Source organism: Mugil cephalus, chromosome 7, assembly GCF_022458985.1.
Source record: "Mugil cephalus isolate CIBA_MC_2020 chromosome 7, CIBA_Mcephalus_1.1, whole genome shotgun sequence".
Classification (NCBI taxonomy): Eukaryota; Metazoa; Chordata; class Actinopteri; order Mugiliformes; family Mugilidae; genus Mugil; species Mugil cephalus.
Genome location: NC_061776.1, coordinates 14,133,341 through 14,151,744, shown reverse-complemented (window position 1 = coordinate 14,151,744; position 18,404 = coordinate 14,133,341). Strand labels below are relative to the sequence as shown.

Here is an 18,404-nt window from a genome sequence, read left to right as displayed (position 1 = left end):
TTTTAATCATCAAGAGTCATTTTATTTTCATATTCTAAAATGCAAAGGACATTAACAGGATTTGAGAATAAATCCAAGGTTGAGTGCACAAAAATGTTTCACTGCAGGCGATTATGTACAAGAATGAAATCAACAAACATTGTTTTGTTTTTTTTTGTTTTGTTTTTTTACAGAATTCAACAGGTACTGCATTGATATTTAGAGTCAAGTTTTTGAACCTAATAACGTAGACAAGACTGGACTTTAGATTCCTTTGTAGTGGATATATTTTCTTTTTTTTTTTTCCAAACACAGCACATTAATTCATTTACATTTCCGTGAACTTTGTTTGCTGAATTAAAAGTTCACTATTAGTGCATTAAAGACCACTTTATGCTTGTTTTTCATACGTTAGAGATAAAAATATCACCAAGGTAACGCTACGGGGCCTCATAAACAGGCCGGTTAACGTTACCTTGTACAGGAGAACGAACGACACAAATGTCCTCTACATCTGTTTACCCAAACATGCTACCCAGAAATACATTGGCCAGCAGTTACAATTTGATTGTACCATCATTGTAGAATTAATTTTAGTGCGTCACATCAACAGAATCAATGGTAATAATAATAATTGTGTTGCCTGCAGCATGAAGAGTAGACGCCACAAACATTTGGTAAAATATTTGAGTCAAGCAGATAACTTGAGTTGACCTACAAGTTATACGGAAACACGACTTCAGTCTGGTTGGACATTATTGAGATAATTAGATAAAACTTAGGGCTGGGCGATGTGGACAGAGATCACTGGGTAATTATCTGTCTGTCTGTGTGTGTGCTTGGACCCCTGTGCTCTTTACAGTGTAGTTTTCTTCATACGATATCAGTTAAATAATGACACCTGTTAGGAAAGTCCTTCTGGAAATGTCCCTTTTTTTTTGATGCACAAATATGTTCATTTTCAGAGAAAGACAACAAAACTGTTGCATAATTATCTAACTGGGTGATTAGGAGAGATAAAGTGAGCAATCCAGCCAGAGAACAATGAGTAATAACGGAAGTGATGAAGAATATTTGTACACTTTGACCATCACAGTTAACGTAACTCGCCCAGCCCCGGTGTAACGTTCCTCTCCCAGCGTCAGTCGGTGGAGCAACACTGCGTTTTTTGCTGGAATTATGCTGCTACTGAATACAAGATACAATGGATTTAAAAGCTATAATTCAGCTCAACACTATGCGTGCTATAGAAGAGAAGCCAAAAACACTTATACTACCCGTTTAAATGAAATCAAATATGGGACTGACCATTTCTCAGAACACAGATGACTTTAAATACGTGAGTTACACAATTTTCTTTTTCTTTTTTTCTTTTTTTTTCTCTCAATCCTTTAGAAGAGAATAACGAAAGTGCTCTGGTCAAACCTGTAAAAAAATAATTTATACACACCCCCGGCACACGACTGGAGGGTTTGTCACAAAATCAATGACAACTGTTTTGCTCATTGCTGGTCCTCCCGCCAGTCACTCTGCTGTTCCTTGCCCTTACCGCACGTCGGTCGGACTAGTTGTCATTTGTTAAAAGGGAGGCAGGCGGGCAGTACGACGGTGGAGCAGGCCGGGCCCGCCAAAGGCTCAGCTACCTCTCCCTCCAACTCTGTCCATGTTCCTTTCTCAGGGCTGTAGCAGATGGTCGACGACTTATAGGCCCCCTGAGGGAAAACAAAAGAAAAAAAAAAGGAAATTAAGTCATTCACATCAATGCTCTTAGGGCTGTTTCGATTTCCTACCACGCTGTGGAGAAACTCTGCTTCATAAACGGGCATGTGGTCAAAAACAGCAAGTACAATAAAGTAAATAATGAAGTAGGACAATTTGTCTATAGCTATAAAACAGTCCACAATAAATCGACTTTTTTGTTTTCTTGTTTGAGTAAAACTACACCGTCCAGATGTTTAATAAAATTACTAAGCTCCTAAAAATAAATAAATGACATACTGATAGCAAAGAAAGGAGAATATATGCCAGAATCAGTACCATGCTCCAGCTGTAGCCCCCCACGAGGAAAATGCTGTCATCCAAAACAGCGCAGCCCGGACCACTGCGACCCTCCAGTATGGGCGTCTGCAGGATGTTCCACTGGTCGGCTTTCGGGTCGTAACACTCCACCAACATTACATCTAGATGGGAGAAACCTATGTGAGAAAAAGGGAGGCAAACGTCTTAAAATAATCTATCACACACAGTGTATACTGTATGCCTTGCCATCCCAGATATTTTTTTTGTTTTTTTGTTACAGATTTTAAAGTTTTTGAAAAGAATTTGTTTTATTTGACCTGTTTTACCATGTATATATTTTCATCAATACTTAAAGCTACAGTGCTGGACCTTTATCTCCCCCTTCTGGCAGTGAGAGTAATTACACAAACAGTCTTGACACCTGTGTATGACCTTCGCCTACACTCTATTTGTCTTCAGGCTCTTCTCTGTCCTGAAGATGTGAAGTCAGTTTTGATTGAAGTATATCACACAGATACTGTTTGTTTAATTTTAGACTTCCAGGCTGGCAACATGACAGTCACCACATTCATCACGGAATGAAACAAATGAAATATTGACACCTCAAAATCAGTCCAAAAAATATTTTGTTATTCTTCCCTCTTGTCTCTCAGGGACTCTAAAGCCCGTTTTATTAAATATGAAGCCTTCTGTTTTCGCCCATAACTCACACCCACCCCTCAGACAAAGACACGCCAACAGTAAGTAATCTTCAGCGTGAGAAAGCGCAGACACAGATGAAGTTAACAGATCTCAGGGCACTTTTGTTAAAAAAAAAACAAAAAAAACAAAAAGAAAACGTGATGAATGCGAAGCAGTGACGAGCCAACTGAACAAGTACATTTAGTAGCAGTCTTTTAAATGAATTCATTTTTTTTAATATTTCCCATTTAGAGGCCAGTATTCAATTTTTCTGTTCAAATACGAATGCACAATATCATTTGTTCGCTTGTATTTTGAATGGATGCTGAACACTGAAAGAGACCAGGGACCAAAGGTTACGCGGGGTAATGAAGGTCATTGCCTGTTCATAATGGCAATATGCTTTTCTAAGAGTTTCACCAAAAAAAAAAAAAAAAAGTATCAATCTTGCCTCGTTTTCTGTGCGGTTCCTGAAACGCTCAAGTGCTTACCTTTCAAATGGTTTCCACCAATAGCGTATAGGCGGTCGTTCATTCCAGCCAGAGCGTGAATGGCCCGCTTTGTGTTCATATCCTGTTTCCTTGCCCACACATCCATTATAGGGTCATAACAGTAGAGCCAAGACACGTACTCGCCATTGTGCACGCCTCCTGCGACGGATAAACACAGCACTTTAATACCGTATCCAAATACAGCGCACTGCATACGAGGATACATGATATTTAGAAAGTATCGTCTCTGTGTAATCATCTTTACCAGGAAATATATTTGTTTGTTGATCTAAACATGAGAAGGTTAAAAAAAAAAAATAAAGGATACAACATATAAATAGTAATTTTTAGATTTTAAACTAGTGCACGAAAATCTGCTGGTTCGTTTTTAAAAAAATCAACCTTTCGTTTCTGCTTCAATACTGTTTTTCAACTAATAGATGACGGTGCGTCAGAGTTAATAGCGAACCACTCCATTCAAATGTGGGTTCGGCTCAAGGTTGGTGCTTTTGTTCCAGTCTTTATTTGTATACGGTAATGACTCGAGTTCAGATGATGTGATAGTCGGCTTTTTCGAGGAGGACGATTTCAGTCGGTGACTTTCTGCACTGATGTGATGAGTGTTTCTCCAACTTAAATGTCACCAAAACAACAGATAAGACTTCGGATTTTCAGCTTTCAGGAATATTAAAGCACAGGCTTCAGAATGAGGTTATATCGTGTTGGTTTTGGCTTGAAAACCCTAAATAGTGACAATCAAGTTAAAAAAAAAAGGTAGACAAGACATTTAATCATGTCATTAGGAAGGAAACCGATGATGTTCCCGTCTGTCCAGTGAAGGGAGTATTTCAAATTTAGGTAAATGAACGTCTTGAGGAATACTACTACATTTATTAAAAATATACATCAATCAGCCGCAACACTGTGGCAGGTTATGTGAATAACACTGATCTGTTCTGTACTGAATTTAAAATGACGCACAAAACCTCTCAGATGACTCGCGCAGCACGTGAAGCTATTTGTAAGCTCCAAAATAAAAGCTAGGTAGCAAAGTGAGAGTCAACTGTTTACTATAAATTAAAGTTTATTGATGATATTTAATGTTACATACATTTGTCCACGGAATGCAACAGCTTATGTTTAGTGTCCTGTATATAAACTGCACAGGCTGCTGCTGTTTATCACTAAATCTTCAGGGGTGTCATGAAATTTTGTGGGAAACACTGAAGTTTCCATCATACATGGACGTCAACAGACCTGCAGAGGTTCACGCCTCGGTGGGTCAGGGCAGGTGGTCATAATGTTATGACTGATTGGCGTATACTGGATAAATGGTGCACACATTGGTTGAGCACGAAAACCCACACATTTGAAAATGAAAAACATCTGGTGGTGGGAAGTTGGAAAGAGACAACCTTTTTTTTTAAGCTGTAGTCAGATCACAGCTACTCCTTGTCACTAACAGCAGAACACACCTGACTCTTCCAGTCAACTCCTGGGGCTTAAGTTCCGTCAAATATATATATATATAGAATAAAAAAATATGGTATTTCTCTCTATTTCGTCTTTCACAGTTCACTGTGTTGATGGTGATGCAAGATTATGGTAGTTGGTTGTTAACATTTAATGGGAGATCTCATGCACGCTATTCTTTATTCATGATGGCTACTGTTCTTTACATTTTTGAAATGATTGTTGTGTATTACATCAGCAGCAGAAGAAGCTGTACGTCATTTAAGTGGATTTGCAGCATTAATCTGCCTTAAACATAAATATTACAACAGCCTTCTGCAAACTGTCTGTAAGTAAAGAAAACAGGATGATGAGTGCGACTGAACCAAACTCGTGACTCCTCCTGACCTGATATGTAGATCTTGCCGTTGTGCACTGCTCCCGCATGGGCGGCCAGAGGCTGCGGCAGAGACGACACGTAGTTCCACTCGTTCGTCTCCAGGTTGTAGGACTCCACGCTGGAGAGGTAGCCCGCCTCGTTCCGGCCGCCAATTACGTACAGGTGCTTCTCCAGGCGACAGGCGAAGAAACTGGCTCTCCTGAAAAGGAAGCGTCAACCGGGCAGCATTATTAAACCAGACACGACGAAGTTCTTAACTAAGAAATAAAACCTTTCAGGAAAAAGATCCCAGGACAAGAAATAAGTCATGTTTTCAGGTTTGTGTAATGGCTGTGACCGTGTCTGGAAAACTGTCTGTCTGTCTTCTGCATGTGCACTGTTGGACATTAAGATAGAAAAGCTTTGAAAACAGTAAAGTTGCGTTAACATTACCATGTTTAACATTTCCCATAAGGCCTAGATATTCACTGGTTAAACATCACAGCGGATCAGAAACACGTGGAAGTTGTTAGATGTTAGTGAGAGATTAAAAAATGACATTTTAAGGATATGATCAAAACAACGTTCTGATGATAAAATACCCACGCTGCCAGGGGTGTAGGTTCCTAATGCAAGCGGTGGATTATTTTTCTGTGTTTGCACAGAAAAAAACATTTTATTTAATTACAACCACAAAGGTTTCAGCTTCGTGTGAAGAGCTGCAGTGGAAGATGATTTATTGGAAAATATGAAAAGAAGAATACTTAATAGATTTCAAAAAGACAAATGAAAGGAATGGTAAATGGGAAGATTGCTAGAGTAGGGGAAAAAAGAGGGTAGCACGGATGTTACATGAATAATGTTAGTGCCGCTCGTCCAACACACCAAGCTGTCGCTTTTAGATTCGGAACTAAAAACGGGCTCACCTCTCCTGCATCGGAGGCAACTGTATCCAGCTGTTGAATCTGGGATCATAGCGGCTGACAAAATTAGTGCTGTGCTTTCCTGCAAAAACACACCGAAAACAAGATCAGTGACGTAAGTGAAACCACTTCAGTCTTTGCAAAAAATGTTCGGTCGCATACAACAAAATGCACAACCGTGGCTTTCCAATGTTTTCGTTACTCACCACCCACACGTGATGATTTTAAGTGTTACCACAGCGCTGTATATGTGTTATTGCTGACTTTTACTGTCACATCAAACGTGTCACATTTCTACTGTACGTCTGTATTAGCGAGACATTCGGCGGACAAACAAAAAGGCAGCATCTGATTACTCGACATTTACAATCTTTGATTCTTACGAGCGCGCTGCGTTGCCACCGCTCCACGAAAAGCGCTCTCAACACTTGGACAACCGCAAATATTTCAGTGTTAACAATCGTTGTTTTTCTGTGCCAGTTATTGACAAGTGTTGATGGGAGTGTTGTTTGTCCACTCAGAGCTGATCTGGCTCCAGGATGAGTGTGTGAAACTATCCGAAAGGGTTACATTAGCTCTGATTGGTTTGAACTCACGCAAACTCTGGCAAAGAGCATTCTCTACATAGAGTAAACAATTAAAAGAAGAAAAAAACAAAAGGTTTGGCTGCGTGAATCACTGGAGAGTCACCGTACCGTTGGGGTTCCACTGGTCCTCTCCACCCAGCAGCAGCAGGAAGTTCTCCACCTCCACCACACAGTGATGTGCGCTGTTGTAAGGCATTACTAGGAGACACACACAAATCAGAAGGTGTCATTTGTGTGAACGTGCATGGTGCGTCATATTCATCACTACCTTCAATATGTTGAACTCTTTATTTAAACTTTCTTAAATCGACTGTAGATATTATAAATACAAGGTTACAGTAAATCTATAGAAACATAAAACTAATCCTTATTTCAATAAATGTATCAGATATGATAAATACTTTGTTTAAATTGCCTTGTTAACACAGATTTGACTCTCACAAAGTCAGTAAGTGTTGGTTTAAAGGAAATACTACACCAGTGACAATTGTTTTTGTAAACAAGAAATGAAAAAAGCCACGGTTCATGTGTGGATTCATGTTAAATACATGTCTGGCAAATAAATGACTTTAAATTCAAAGCTGTTACGCTAAAAGATACAATTTCATAATTTAATAAGTGAATGAATGATTAAACAAAATAAGTGGAAACATGTACCTGCAGAACTTTATCACTTTGACACTGAACACAGTTTAAATAAACTTGGTTTAATCTACAGTCACTGTCACTGTTACCACACAGAAAATGAGGTTCAGATTCATAGAAACTCTTTTTAATAGTGAATATGTGCATACGTAGTGGGATTATAATTAAGCAGAAATAAACTAAAATTAAAACAACACTATTTGACCAAAATAAAAGAAATAAGATTCAAAATGAAAACAATCTGAAATACCTACATTTCTCCTTTGCTTTGTAACTAAAATAAAATAAAAAATAAAATCAGGAAATGTTTTACAGCAGTTGTGAGAGATTATCTGTCCCACGTGAGCAACATACAGTGTTATGTTAGTGGCTTTTATGTCCTTTTCCTGAATTAACCCAACTATAAAAACCTACTAAACTACTACTACTACAACAACTTGAAAATCTTTCAAAACAACAGATATAATGAGCCACTGAAGTAGATGTCTGTTGTGCTCATTTAGTAGTTAACTCGCTATGCTGATATTTAATTAGTTTGACAGAAGTGTTGACAATAAACAATCACATCAAACCAGATGCAATTTGCAATATCCCGTTCACAACACACTTAATATATTGTACATCGATCTCAAATGTCATCCCCACGTTTAAAAGCTGAGTGCGTGTTTTGACGTTTGTGTGATATGTGCAGACATGTTGTGTCTGTGACCATGTCTGTAAACATTCTTAGGAAAATCCTGTTCTTCTGCTTGTGCACTTTTCATTTAAGGAACTATAACTTAGTATATATTATTTATGTTTACTGGACAACATTTCCCATGAGTCCTAGTTATTCACCTAGTTATTAGTGAGAGTTTTAAATGATGATAATGATAAAATACCCACACTACCAGGGTTGTTGGTTCTATATGCGAGCAGTGGATTATTTTTCGGCGCTTACACAGAATGTTTTGTTTCATCATAACCACAGAGGTCGTCTATCTGTCCATTAAATTAAAGGTCGTAAGGTAGTGGCAGTTATATTGATCAACGAATCCCCTTCACACTTCAAAGAAGCAGGATTCACCGTTTTTCTTCAGTGACGGTAAACTGAATAACTTTAGGTTTTGGACTCAATTGGACATTTTTCACCGTTTCCTGACATTTAATAGACTCAACAGTTGATTAAAAAGTAGTTGTCAGATTGTAGTTATCAAAATAATCTAGTCACGGCCAAGTGTCTATTTATTTTTATCTAGTAAAGTAGGCACGTTTCTGTTTTGACGGCTAAACTGGTAAAGAAATGAAACCCACGATTAAAACATGCCACAGCAAAGACTCACATACAGTACGTCCAATAAATATTAACGTGATAGCCTGATACTCCGGTATTAACACAGTATAGTACAAACAGCCCCTCTGCTCCGTCAGGATCCCTCCTGGAAGATTTTCCCCTGTGCATGTTTTTGAGCTCAACCCCCCCCCCCCGTTCTCTTCCATCTTCTTTTGCTGAAGTGACCCCATTGAGATGTAGAGAAATGGTCTTAGGTGACAGTCATAATGAACATGATCGTGTTCACTCAATAAATCTCAGGCGCGGTGCTTTTTGAGCACAAATCAGTGAAATGTTAAAGCCCACCTGTCTGTCTCCATCAGTCATTTCCACTGTCACCTCCCCACCGCCTGATGGATCACAGTTGCTGCAAAATTAGACAGCCTTGAATCTCATTTCTTTCCAATTGGCCTCTCCCTGCAATCTCACTCTAGCTGGCTGACATGTCCTCTATGGGAGGGGAAGTCTCAGATAGGAACTAATACTACATACCCTAAACACAGCTTTATCTCGAAACGAGGGGATTAGGTTGCCTGCCTCCAGTGCACCTCAAAGACGAGTGCCATACGACTGCCAAATTCCCTTACATGCTATTTACATTATCATTCAGTCAGCAGTATATAGGACACGGATGGGCAGCTTCTTATTTGATGTCTAGTGACTTGTACTCATACTAAAAATCATCTCGTGCCCACGTGAAAAGAAGATTATTGCTTTACAGTGTGTCACCGGCTGCAGTATCTGGAGTGCTGTGGGAAGATTTGGGAAACGTTTGGGACACAGGTGAACAGTGGGGCAATTAGCAGGCAATAAGCACTCAGAACAGAGAAAACATTTTCCTTCTGCGATGTGCTGGAATTCGCTGGGAATTATTATCCGAGGAAGTGTGAGCAAATTAATCATTTCACCTGTGCCACCTCACCTAAATCTCGCGTTAACCCGAAAGGGGGTTAACAGCCGCGGGAAGGCAGGCTGAGCACGTCCTCTACGAGATGGACGCCATCACTCCAGTCTACAGTGAGCTCTAGGGCTCACTAGAGGGAGTCAGAAACCTCTGCATAGAGGCACAGCCGGGGTCGGTTGAATGACTCCACAGCTAATGCACCACTGCTGCTCCAGCTCTGATGTGCCTTTAAGACCATTACAATTGCATCCCGCCGAGCTGAATTCCTTTGTTCTAGGCCGCGCCGCTGCGGACAAGGTCCCCGTCCCCCGGGCTGAGATTTTATCAGTTTGATTTAAAGAACGAAGAACAATTCTGCGACCGAGGCCCGAGCCTCTGCCTGCCTTTGTCTCGTGCTTCGTCCACGCTGCCGTGGGTACACTAGATGGCAAACTTTCCACTGGAATCAGCGAGCGGTGGCTGTATCGGTGACACGACGAAGGGGGATCAGATTTTTCCCCAAATTGTGTTGATGAATGTCTTAATCAAAGGCTGTCCCTCTCAGGTTTCGCCTCATTGAAAAGTTATGATTGAATGTTAATAATCTTCTATTCCACATCCATTGTGTGGAGGCTACATCAGATGCTCACTGATGTGTTAAGGGGATGATTTTGCAGTTTTGTCCTTCCACTTGGCCACGGACCATTTGAGTGTTAACTTTTTAGTTTTGAGTGATGGAAATCCCTATTGACCTTTTGCTTGTTGCAGTTTATACCCATGAGTGTGAGTTTAATGAGAAAACGACAATATAAACGCCAGTGAGCTTCGGGCTGTTGTGTATGAATGCCTCCTCCTAAGATTTTTATTTATTTTATTTATTTTTTTTAAATAAGACTAAAATAACCCTGATAGTTTTCGGCAAACGTGAGATAAAAAAAATAAATAAATAAATGGACTGCTGCTGCCAAGAGATGTTATGGTTTGAGCAGAGGAGGAAACCGTGTGCTGGGTGAGTTTAACACAACGACGATTCATTAAAATCGGTGCCATAACATAAAATATAAACTGCACCGCGCATGGGTGACAGAAAGCAGACCTATGGCTAATATGTACGAATGAAGAGACGCTGCAGAGACGTGAACCCGACCAAAACAAAGGACAACAGCTCAATATGTCCGGCAATGATGATGCAAAGGAGAAATGTGGTTTCCCATTAGCTCTTTTTTTTTTGACCTTTACAATATGGCATCCTTAAAAGGTCAAGGAAGACAGACAGAGAGAGAGGAGCCTGGTGCACATTTTACAGAGGTGAGTGCAGCAGGGATGTGTTTGGAAATTCCCAAAGGCTTCACATATGTCCTCTATCTACTTTTTTCTATACAACTCACTTCCTGGGAAATTATGACAACTTCTTTTCAGTATGATACCAGAAAAATCTATATAATGAATCAAGCTTTGGTATAAAATATAATATGAAATGCATCTTTATTTGATTTCTTCCTGCGTTCCTTATTTAAACCCACCTTCTAAGCAACGCCAGGTCAAAAGGCTGTGTTACCATGTGTGGTGCAATTCAATGCTATGCAGTGATCGATGTGAGTGAATGATAAAGCTGCATTTAAAAGCTATTGAGGTAAAATGTCATTCATTATTGTTCTATCCCTGCCACAGTAGATCATTAGATTCAAGTAAGTCTCATCATGCATCCCGCCAGCATATTTCAGCCAAAACAAGGGAAACCGGGCATGAAGAATCACACTGCTGTGAAGTCACGCTCTGATTAAAAACTTATATTAAAAGTGATAGTGATACATTATTACCTGAAGGATTTAGGGAACTCCTTCCCCTCGTTTTCACTGGAAATTAACCTGTGTTAAAGTCACCCACAGGAACGGCTATTTGTCGTCACAAATGCCACAAGCACGAAGAAGCCTCAGGTACGAAATAAATAAATAAAGAAATGGATAAAAATCCTTGTCACTCACTTGTGAGGATCTTCCATGTCTTTTTCTCGTCGTCATAGTACTGGACCAAATTACTGGGGAGACGATCGGGTCCAGGAGGCAAACCACCCACCAGTAACAGCATCCTCTTATTGGAACGGATTCTGTAATGTTGAAATTGTGTGTGTGTGTGTGTGGTTGTGTTAAAAGCTTGAAATAAAACATCTAGAAACTACTAAATGAGCACGATCTCACCCTGGACTTCTTTAATTCCTTAATTAATACAATTACTTCAATAATGTTAACTGCTTATTCCTGGAGCATTTGGATTTTTCACTTTAGAAATGCAAATTCTATGAATGACTCAATCAGTGAATGAAATAAAGAATATCTAATGAATAACTGCTCATTGTGCGAGCACTGCTACTGAACTCGAGACGACTAATCAGGCAATATGTGGCCACATTTGTTGCAAAAATTTGCTCAGTGGTGTATGTATGCTCTTGATCATTGAACTGTTATTGAACGGTTATTGTACTCTAAAGATATCCCCGCAATTAACTGTGAAGCGAGGGCTGTCCTACGGGGTGCCATGCTGGAGGCTAAAAGCACAATTGAGTGCATAAACCTGCCTATACAATGTCTCCATTTCATTGGCCACAGTGATTCATGTGACATCTCGGAGCCAATTGTGAGATATTCCTCGCTGTTTGTACATAATCTATAGCATCGTGGCCACACACATTACAGCACATTAATGACCATTATCTGGCCCCAAATGGATTTGAACACAAATACACCAATTTATCACAATATGCAGTGAAAACATTAAGAGGAGCTGGCCTTTATATTCAGACCCATTCACCTTTTTTTCCCTCATTTCCCCTTTTTCATATTTTACTTTTCTACGCTTGGGTGATTCACCGTTGTCTCGGTATGTTCTCCCTGAAACCAGCCCACTTGGAAGTGTTTTGGGGTTATTCATATGCAAATGAGCCCCTGGACATAGATAATGGTGATTAATTGAGAGGAGAGAAACAGTGGCATGTGAAACTAATTATGAGGATTCCTGATTCCTTGCTCATTTGAGTCCGTATGTGTGAATAGATATCTGTGTATAATGAGTCCGATTATTTCAGAGAAATCTCATAGTTTTGTTTTGACTTTGATCACATTTTATACAGGGATATTAGAAAATGAGTACTGATGCCATCTCCATTAAAAAAAGAAAGAAAACAAAAAATAAAACATCAGCCTTGTCTGTCTGACTGCAGGCAGCTCTGTAAACAAAAACCTGACAACAGCAGCGTCAATCAGTCAACTTACTGACAATGCCCGTCTACCGAGCAGCTCCTTAAAGTGCTGATCGGGACAAACATAGAATAAGGCATGCAACTTGCCCTATATTGTACTACACTGCCTGTGTAGTCTAGACTGCATCCACCTAAAGGAACATGAGCCAATTGCCATTAAATGAAGATGAATACCAAAGTTTCCCAAATATAATCCCCACTCGACTACACTAATATCTTAATGGCTCACTTTAATATCAAGAGCGGGGCGACATTGTACTTGGATCACGCGTGTTATGCAGTTACCATGTAATTCTGGCAACAATTTAATTGCACCATTTCAAATTTTATTCATGAGAGTTGCTACAAATCAAATGCATAACCGTCATCTAGATTGCTGCATCTTGTCTACACTGATTAGAGAGCAATTACACAGATGTGTGAGGAAATAAAGAGTTGTTTCCCTTCAGTAAAACATAAGGTAACATTATTACAGTTACAGAATTACACGGAGCACATCGAGACCCCTGACAGCTGTCACTCTGTTAGAAGGATAACCTTACAGACGGGGGCCTCAGACCTCACACCTCTGACTGACCACCTACGTCGTCTCTAGCCTACACAGGCAGTGTGGCCGATACATAAGCATGTGCAACAATAATTTGTTAAAATTTAACAATTTAACAACCGGGGAGGCATCGAGACTCTTAAATAGTTGACTGGAGTGTGTGTGAATTAATGTCTGTGTTTCTCTGTTTGTGTAGGTCTTCCTCACCTGCTGGCCAAGGTCTGCCTGCAGTGCTGTCTGAAGGGCATCAAGTGGTAGTTCATGGCATCCAGGAGCAGTTTCTGGCACACAGGGTCACTCCTCATGAAGTCAACGGACTGCACCCTCTCCACCAGCTCTGGGGCAGGTATGAGGGCAAAGCGGAGCCTCTTCATAAGGTCCGGTGCATAGTGCATGCGAGTCTCCCGGTCATGCTCCAGCCAGAGGACTGACATCTGGAAGAGAGCCAGCTCCGACTCCACCGGGGGTGGCAGAGCATCTAGCATGGCGCACATCTCCTCAAAGTTCAGCAGCAGCACATCCTCCACCAGGTACTTGTTGGCCAGCTTCTTGGTCTCATCCAGTCCGTGGAGCGCGGCGATCTTGCAGATCTGCTTGTAGTTCTGCACGGAGATCTGGTCATTGAGGAACTGCACGCTGAGCTTGGTAATCTGGGGGATGTTGAGGATCTTGCTGACTGACAGCACCTCTTCCACCGTGTCCAGGGAAAGAGTAACATTGGCAGTATACAGGTACTCCAGCACTAATCGCAGTCCAATGGAAGAGCAGCCCTGGAGTACCAGGTTATTGATGGGCCTGGCGCTGGTGCTGACCAGCTTGTCATCAGGAGAGGACGAGGGGGTCCCACTGCTGCCCTGGTCCCCTTTGCTCCCCTCATTGTTGATTACATTATGGGAGGAGAAGAGGGATCTGAAATACTGGGAGCAGGATGCCAGCACAGCTTTGTGGCAGTGGAACTGCTGTCCCTGGGCAGTGAGAGTCACATCACAGAAAAGCTGTTTCCTCCACAAGAGATTGAGCCCATGCAGCAGGGTGTCACTGTGTGTTGGGTCAAAGGTGGATGTTCTATCACCCGATCTGGACATGACTTCCTGACTGTGAACGCCACCTAGGCAACAAATAAACCATGCAAGCCATTTACCTCAGGTCATTTATTTGCACAACACACGCAGCCTATGGACGCAATCGGTCAACTATTTTTTGTTGTTGTTGTTTTTTTTTTTAGTTTTTTGTTTTGTTGTTTTACACAAAACGGTTTCTAGAATAAGTTATCGAACAGATCGCCCATCGTCCATCCAGTGGGGAAAAAACCATCATGCCATGCCAGCCGGCGAGAATCGACATCCAATTCGGCTTCAGTCGCTTTCAACTTTGAGCTCTGGTCGTAAAGCAACAAACAAAAACGCAGTAGTTCCCACAGCGTGCCACCCATATTCATCCCTAACTCAAGACAAAAAAAAAAAAAAAAAAAGGATGGTTTAAATGGAGGCTGGTGTTTGAAGGGCGCTGTCAAAACAAAACGAGGATACGGAGATGCTGCGGCGCTTTCCTCCCTCGGCAACGCGGCTGAAGTTGTCGGATAAGGAAAAAAGAGACAACCGCTACGGTGGACGGATAACATGCAGCATTCAGCTTATCATTTTCTCCTGTCCCGCTGCACACCCCCACAATGAGGACATTACACATCGCACAGATTTACGGAGTCATACAAAAGCAATTAGTTTGTCTCCGAGCAGCGGTACGGGTGCGTTTCGCGTTTAGCCTACCTGAGTTGCGCGGACGTGAGTATCGAAAAATATTCAGCGAAATGCAGCTTTCGGTAAAGTTCAATGTAATATGCATCTCTGTTGTTTCTCGGGCGGCACAAAAAAGCTATTTCTACGTGCGTAATGTGTGTAAACTTGACACAAGCGTGCTGTAACGTTGTCGCCAGATTCACTAAAAGCGCCTGTCACAACTAAATGATGTGAGCAGCTTGCCTGAGAAGGAGCCAAACTTACCTGACTTCAAGCTCTTGACAAAAAAAAGGAAAGTAAGCTTCAGGTTCCCAAATAATCTCACTTGAAATTTTCCTTTGTTCTCCTTTTAAAGAAGTGTCCTTTCCTTTAAAGTCTATGGTCGGTGGTGTCTCAAAATAACCATTGATTCAAACTCATAAAGTCACTATTTCAGGTTATTTGTTGACGTTGATCATTTGTTCTTCTGAATTAACAAGAAGTGTGTGAGTGTGTGAGAGGGAGCTGTGCTTTCTGCAAGAGAAGAAGAAGAAGAAATATACGTGTGACAAATTATGCTACCAAGAAACAACACATCATTATCCTTGGGCCTGGGGCTCAGTGAGTCGTAACGAGAGTAATAGGAAATCCACGGTTGGGGAGAGAAACGGTCGTGCATGGCCGGTGGAGAGAGACCATGCAGGGGTATGGATGCTGGAGAGACTCGCAAAATTATGGCTCAAGGCTATTGTAAAAACTGTCGAGCGTAAATGACTGCGATTTCAAACATCTATGGAAGAAAGAAAAGAGAAAGGGGGAGAAAAACCGAGTCTTTCCCTCGCTGTTATAGAGAGAACCGTCAAGTTTTAGTGCGCATTGCTAATTAGTCAATTTCTCTCTGCCTTCACAGCCCGACGACTTTGCTGCTGAGCTGAAACTGCTAATTTCTGGGACCAGCCTTTTTTTGGCTGTGAACTGGATGGATGAATGGCTTGTCTCGCACAAATGACAAAAAGCCCCTGCCTTAATCTCCATCGCCAAAATAACCCCTCATCTCATTTTACTCCTGCTAGTCCTTCAAAAGAAGGTGCTCTACACAAACTCAACTTCTGCATGTGCATCGTAAATAATATGCACCATAATGTACAGACACGTAAAGCACACAACCCCCCCTCTTTTAATTCCTGTGTAACAAAAGCATCGGATTACCTATAGGCAGTGAAACGCCCTTTAAAGTGAGGTAAAGTTACGAAACTACATGCAGAAAATAAGTGGCATATCATGCAGTGTTATCATGAACTATTATCTCCTCTGATCAGTCCATTGTTAAACAACCCGGGGGCCTTGCTGCAGGCCTGAAAACACAAAGGGTTGAAACCTAATACAGCATCCATCAGTGCACAGCAAGGTCCTGTATGTTCAAGTCCTGGTAATATATTCATGTTCCATATACCTGCTGACTTTCAGCACCAAAAGAGTAAAAGATCCAACTTAATTCCCGTGAACCAGCCGACTATTGACCACACGGAGGAAATGACACAATGTCCACTTGAACTTGTGAGCTCACCAAGCACTCTGTCAAAAACAAACAGCTATGAGGCAGAGCTATATTACAAACCTGACAAATCACTTCGCATCGACCACGTAACACAAGCTCCCCGCAGCTTAGTTTTCCATCTCTTTTTAATGCCTAAATTTCTCCCTATAACCCCGGAATAATGTCTTAATGCGAGCCCCCAATTCTTGCAAATCCATTCACAAACGGTTCGAAATGACTTATTAGGACAGAATAAACTGTCAATTACATAAAGAGCTCAATTAGAGTAAATAAACTTACAAACAGGACTCCCATGGGAGCGGAAGTGACAGATACCTCACAAGTTATGAAATGACAGATAGGGATAAATGGGTTTGCTCATGTACTATGAAATAGAGCAACGCCATGCTACTGTCAAGCAATAACAGGCCACATATAGGTAGTATTTATAATAGATGGAACCGTAACACTTCTGATGTTTGACAAGCACACAGCCGCCATACCCCCCCAACCACCACCAACCCCCCCGCTTGTAGTTATGCAGAGAAGATTTCATTCTACACCAAGTCGGTGAGATGACTGATTAGATTGTGCACTGCATCTCAAGTAATCATCACTGTGATATTAATTAGTGGTTTGAAACCTCAATGAAAGCAGTTTGTATCGTTGTTTACTACCATTATAGTGTTACCTCATTTCCAGAGGTCTTGTCAGCTGCAGAACATTATAGTAATTCACTGTATTTCACTTCACAGTCGCATACTGTTATCTTCACTAGCACTCGGTTAGCACTACATTAGCCGAGTCTCGAGTGAGCTATTCTAATGCAATAAAATGACCGTTTCCAACTCTTTCAGCTACTTTGTAGCAACTCAGTCTCCTGAGGCCACTGGTCTTCAGATTGCAGGGCGTTTATGGTTGTAAGTTGTTGCAGTGTGTGAGGTGGGGTGGGAGAGAGGGGGGGGGGTCATCAGATAAGAGAAGAATTTCTAGACTAATTAAACCCTTTGAGACAAAGAATCACACTACAGTGATTTACAACTCTCTGTACCAGTTAACCCGACTCATTTTTATCTGTCATATTACTCAGATACCATATCTACCTCTATGGGTAAAAAGTCCTTTTTGTATTCAACATTATGGAAACAAAGGGGGGAGGTGTTAGGGTACGTAACATGAGATTTAAACACAGTGGTTCAATCATAATGAGTTTTTAAGGGTACTAAAAAAAAAAAGAAAAGCCGTGACACTGTTTAAATTGTACAGAGAAATGCTAGAATAAGCTTATTTTACCCTCAGCTACTGTGTATAGTCAATTTTGTGCCCATGACAACACAAGAAAAATCAAAATAAACACAGCCCGCCATCATAGAGTAACCTGATTAAAGAGTGAACATTTAATCTAATCAGTGCGTTGAATAAGAAACAAAAGGAGAAGCTTCAAAGTTGTTGAATAGCAAAGTCTACCAGGCATAATTCCTTTTGCCGGCTGTTGCAGAGGGGGTATGCTAAGATAGAAAGTATTATTTTCCTAAATGGAAGGTGTCAGATGGTCACGGAAATGTGATCGGCTGTTCAAGATCACTGCTTCCCATCTGCAATTTGTGACGTGTGAAAGATTCAGCCCAAATGTGCTCACCAAGCGTAAATCCTCAGCACTTTCTCTTATCGTGGAAAAGCAAGATAACCAGCTGTTTACAGATCAGAGAACATATCATATTAATATCATGGAGAGGGTGATAGCATCTTGTTTGTAAAATATTTTGTTAACTAAGTGTGGTGTGGTATGGCAACCTATAAAGTGAAAGTTGTAATTTTAGTGAAAGTGTTATAGTTTAAATAATGGAAAATATTTAAAGTGGGAAGACAGAAAATGCTGCAGGGAGCCTCTGGCAGACAGAATGAAGGAAAACAGAAATACTGAATGTGAGTGTTTTTTTTAGCAGTTACATTGAAATTACTGTAAAGACGCCAACATGTAACCTTTTATTCAGTGAC

General features: G+C 40.9%; 1 protein-coding gene across 3 annotated transcripts; it reads right to left on the bottom strand.

Moving 5' to 3' along the window:
- On the bottom strand, window positions 1-15,747 carry klhl14 (kelch-like family member 14). Of its 3 annotated transcripts, XM_047588592.1 has the most exons (9): window positions 15,155-15,747; window positions 13,362-14,262; window positions 11,337-11,458; window positions 6,620-6,709; window positions 5,928-6,006; window positions 5,031-5,221; window positions 3,171-3,329; window positions 2,017-2,174; window positions 1-1,691 (listed from the first exon to the last, which is right to left on the bottom strand). In XM_047588592.1, exons 2-9 carry the CDS (start codon window positions 14,237-14,239, stop codon window positions 1,551-1,553), a joined length of 1,818 nt encoding a protein of 605 aa, XP_047444548.1. In that variant the 5' UTR covers window positions 14,240-14,262; window positions 15,155-15,747; the 3' UTR covers window positions 1-1,550. The 3 variants fall into 3 exon arrangements, with proteins under 3 accessions (XP_047444548.1, XP_047444549.1, XP_047444547.1); XM_047588593.1 differs by lacking the exon at window positions 15,155-15,747 and having other exon boundaries at window positions 2,017-2,159; window positions 13,362-15,097; XM_047588591.1 differs by lacking the exon at window positions 15,155-15,747 and having other exon boundaries at window positions 13,362-15,093.
- Between the last annotated feature and the right edge of the window lie 2,657 nt (window positions 15,748-18,404).

Coding starts and splice junctions, on each gene's coding strand:
- klhl14 (XM_047588592.1), bottom strand. CDS start 14,239: ATGTCCAGATCGGGTGATAGAACATCCACCTTTGACCCAACACACAGT. Junction 11,459..13,361: donor AGGCAGACCTTGGCCAGCAG/GTGAGGAAGACC, acceptor TCAACATTACAG/AATCCGTTCCAATAAGAGGA. Junction 3,330..5,030: donor CGGCAAGATCTACATATCAG/GTCAGGAGGAGT, acceptor TATCCGTCGCAG/GAGGCGTGCACAATGGCGAG.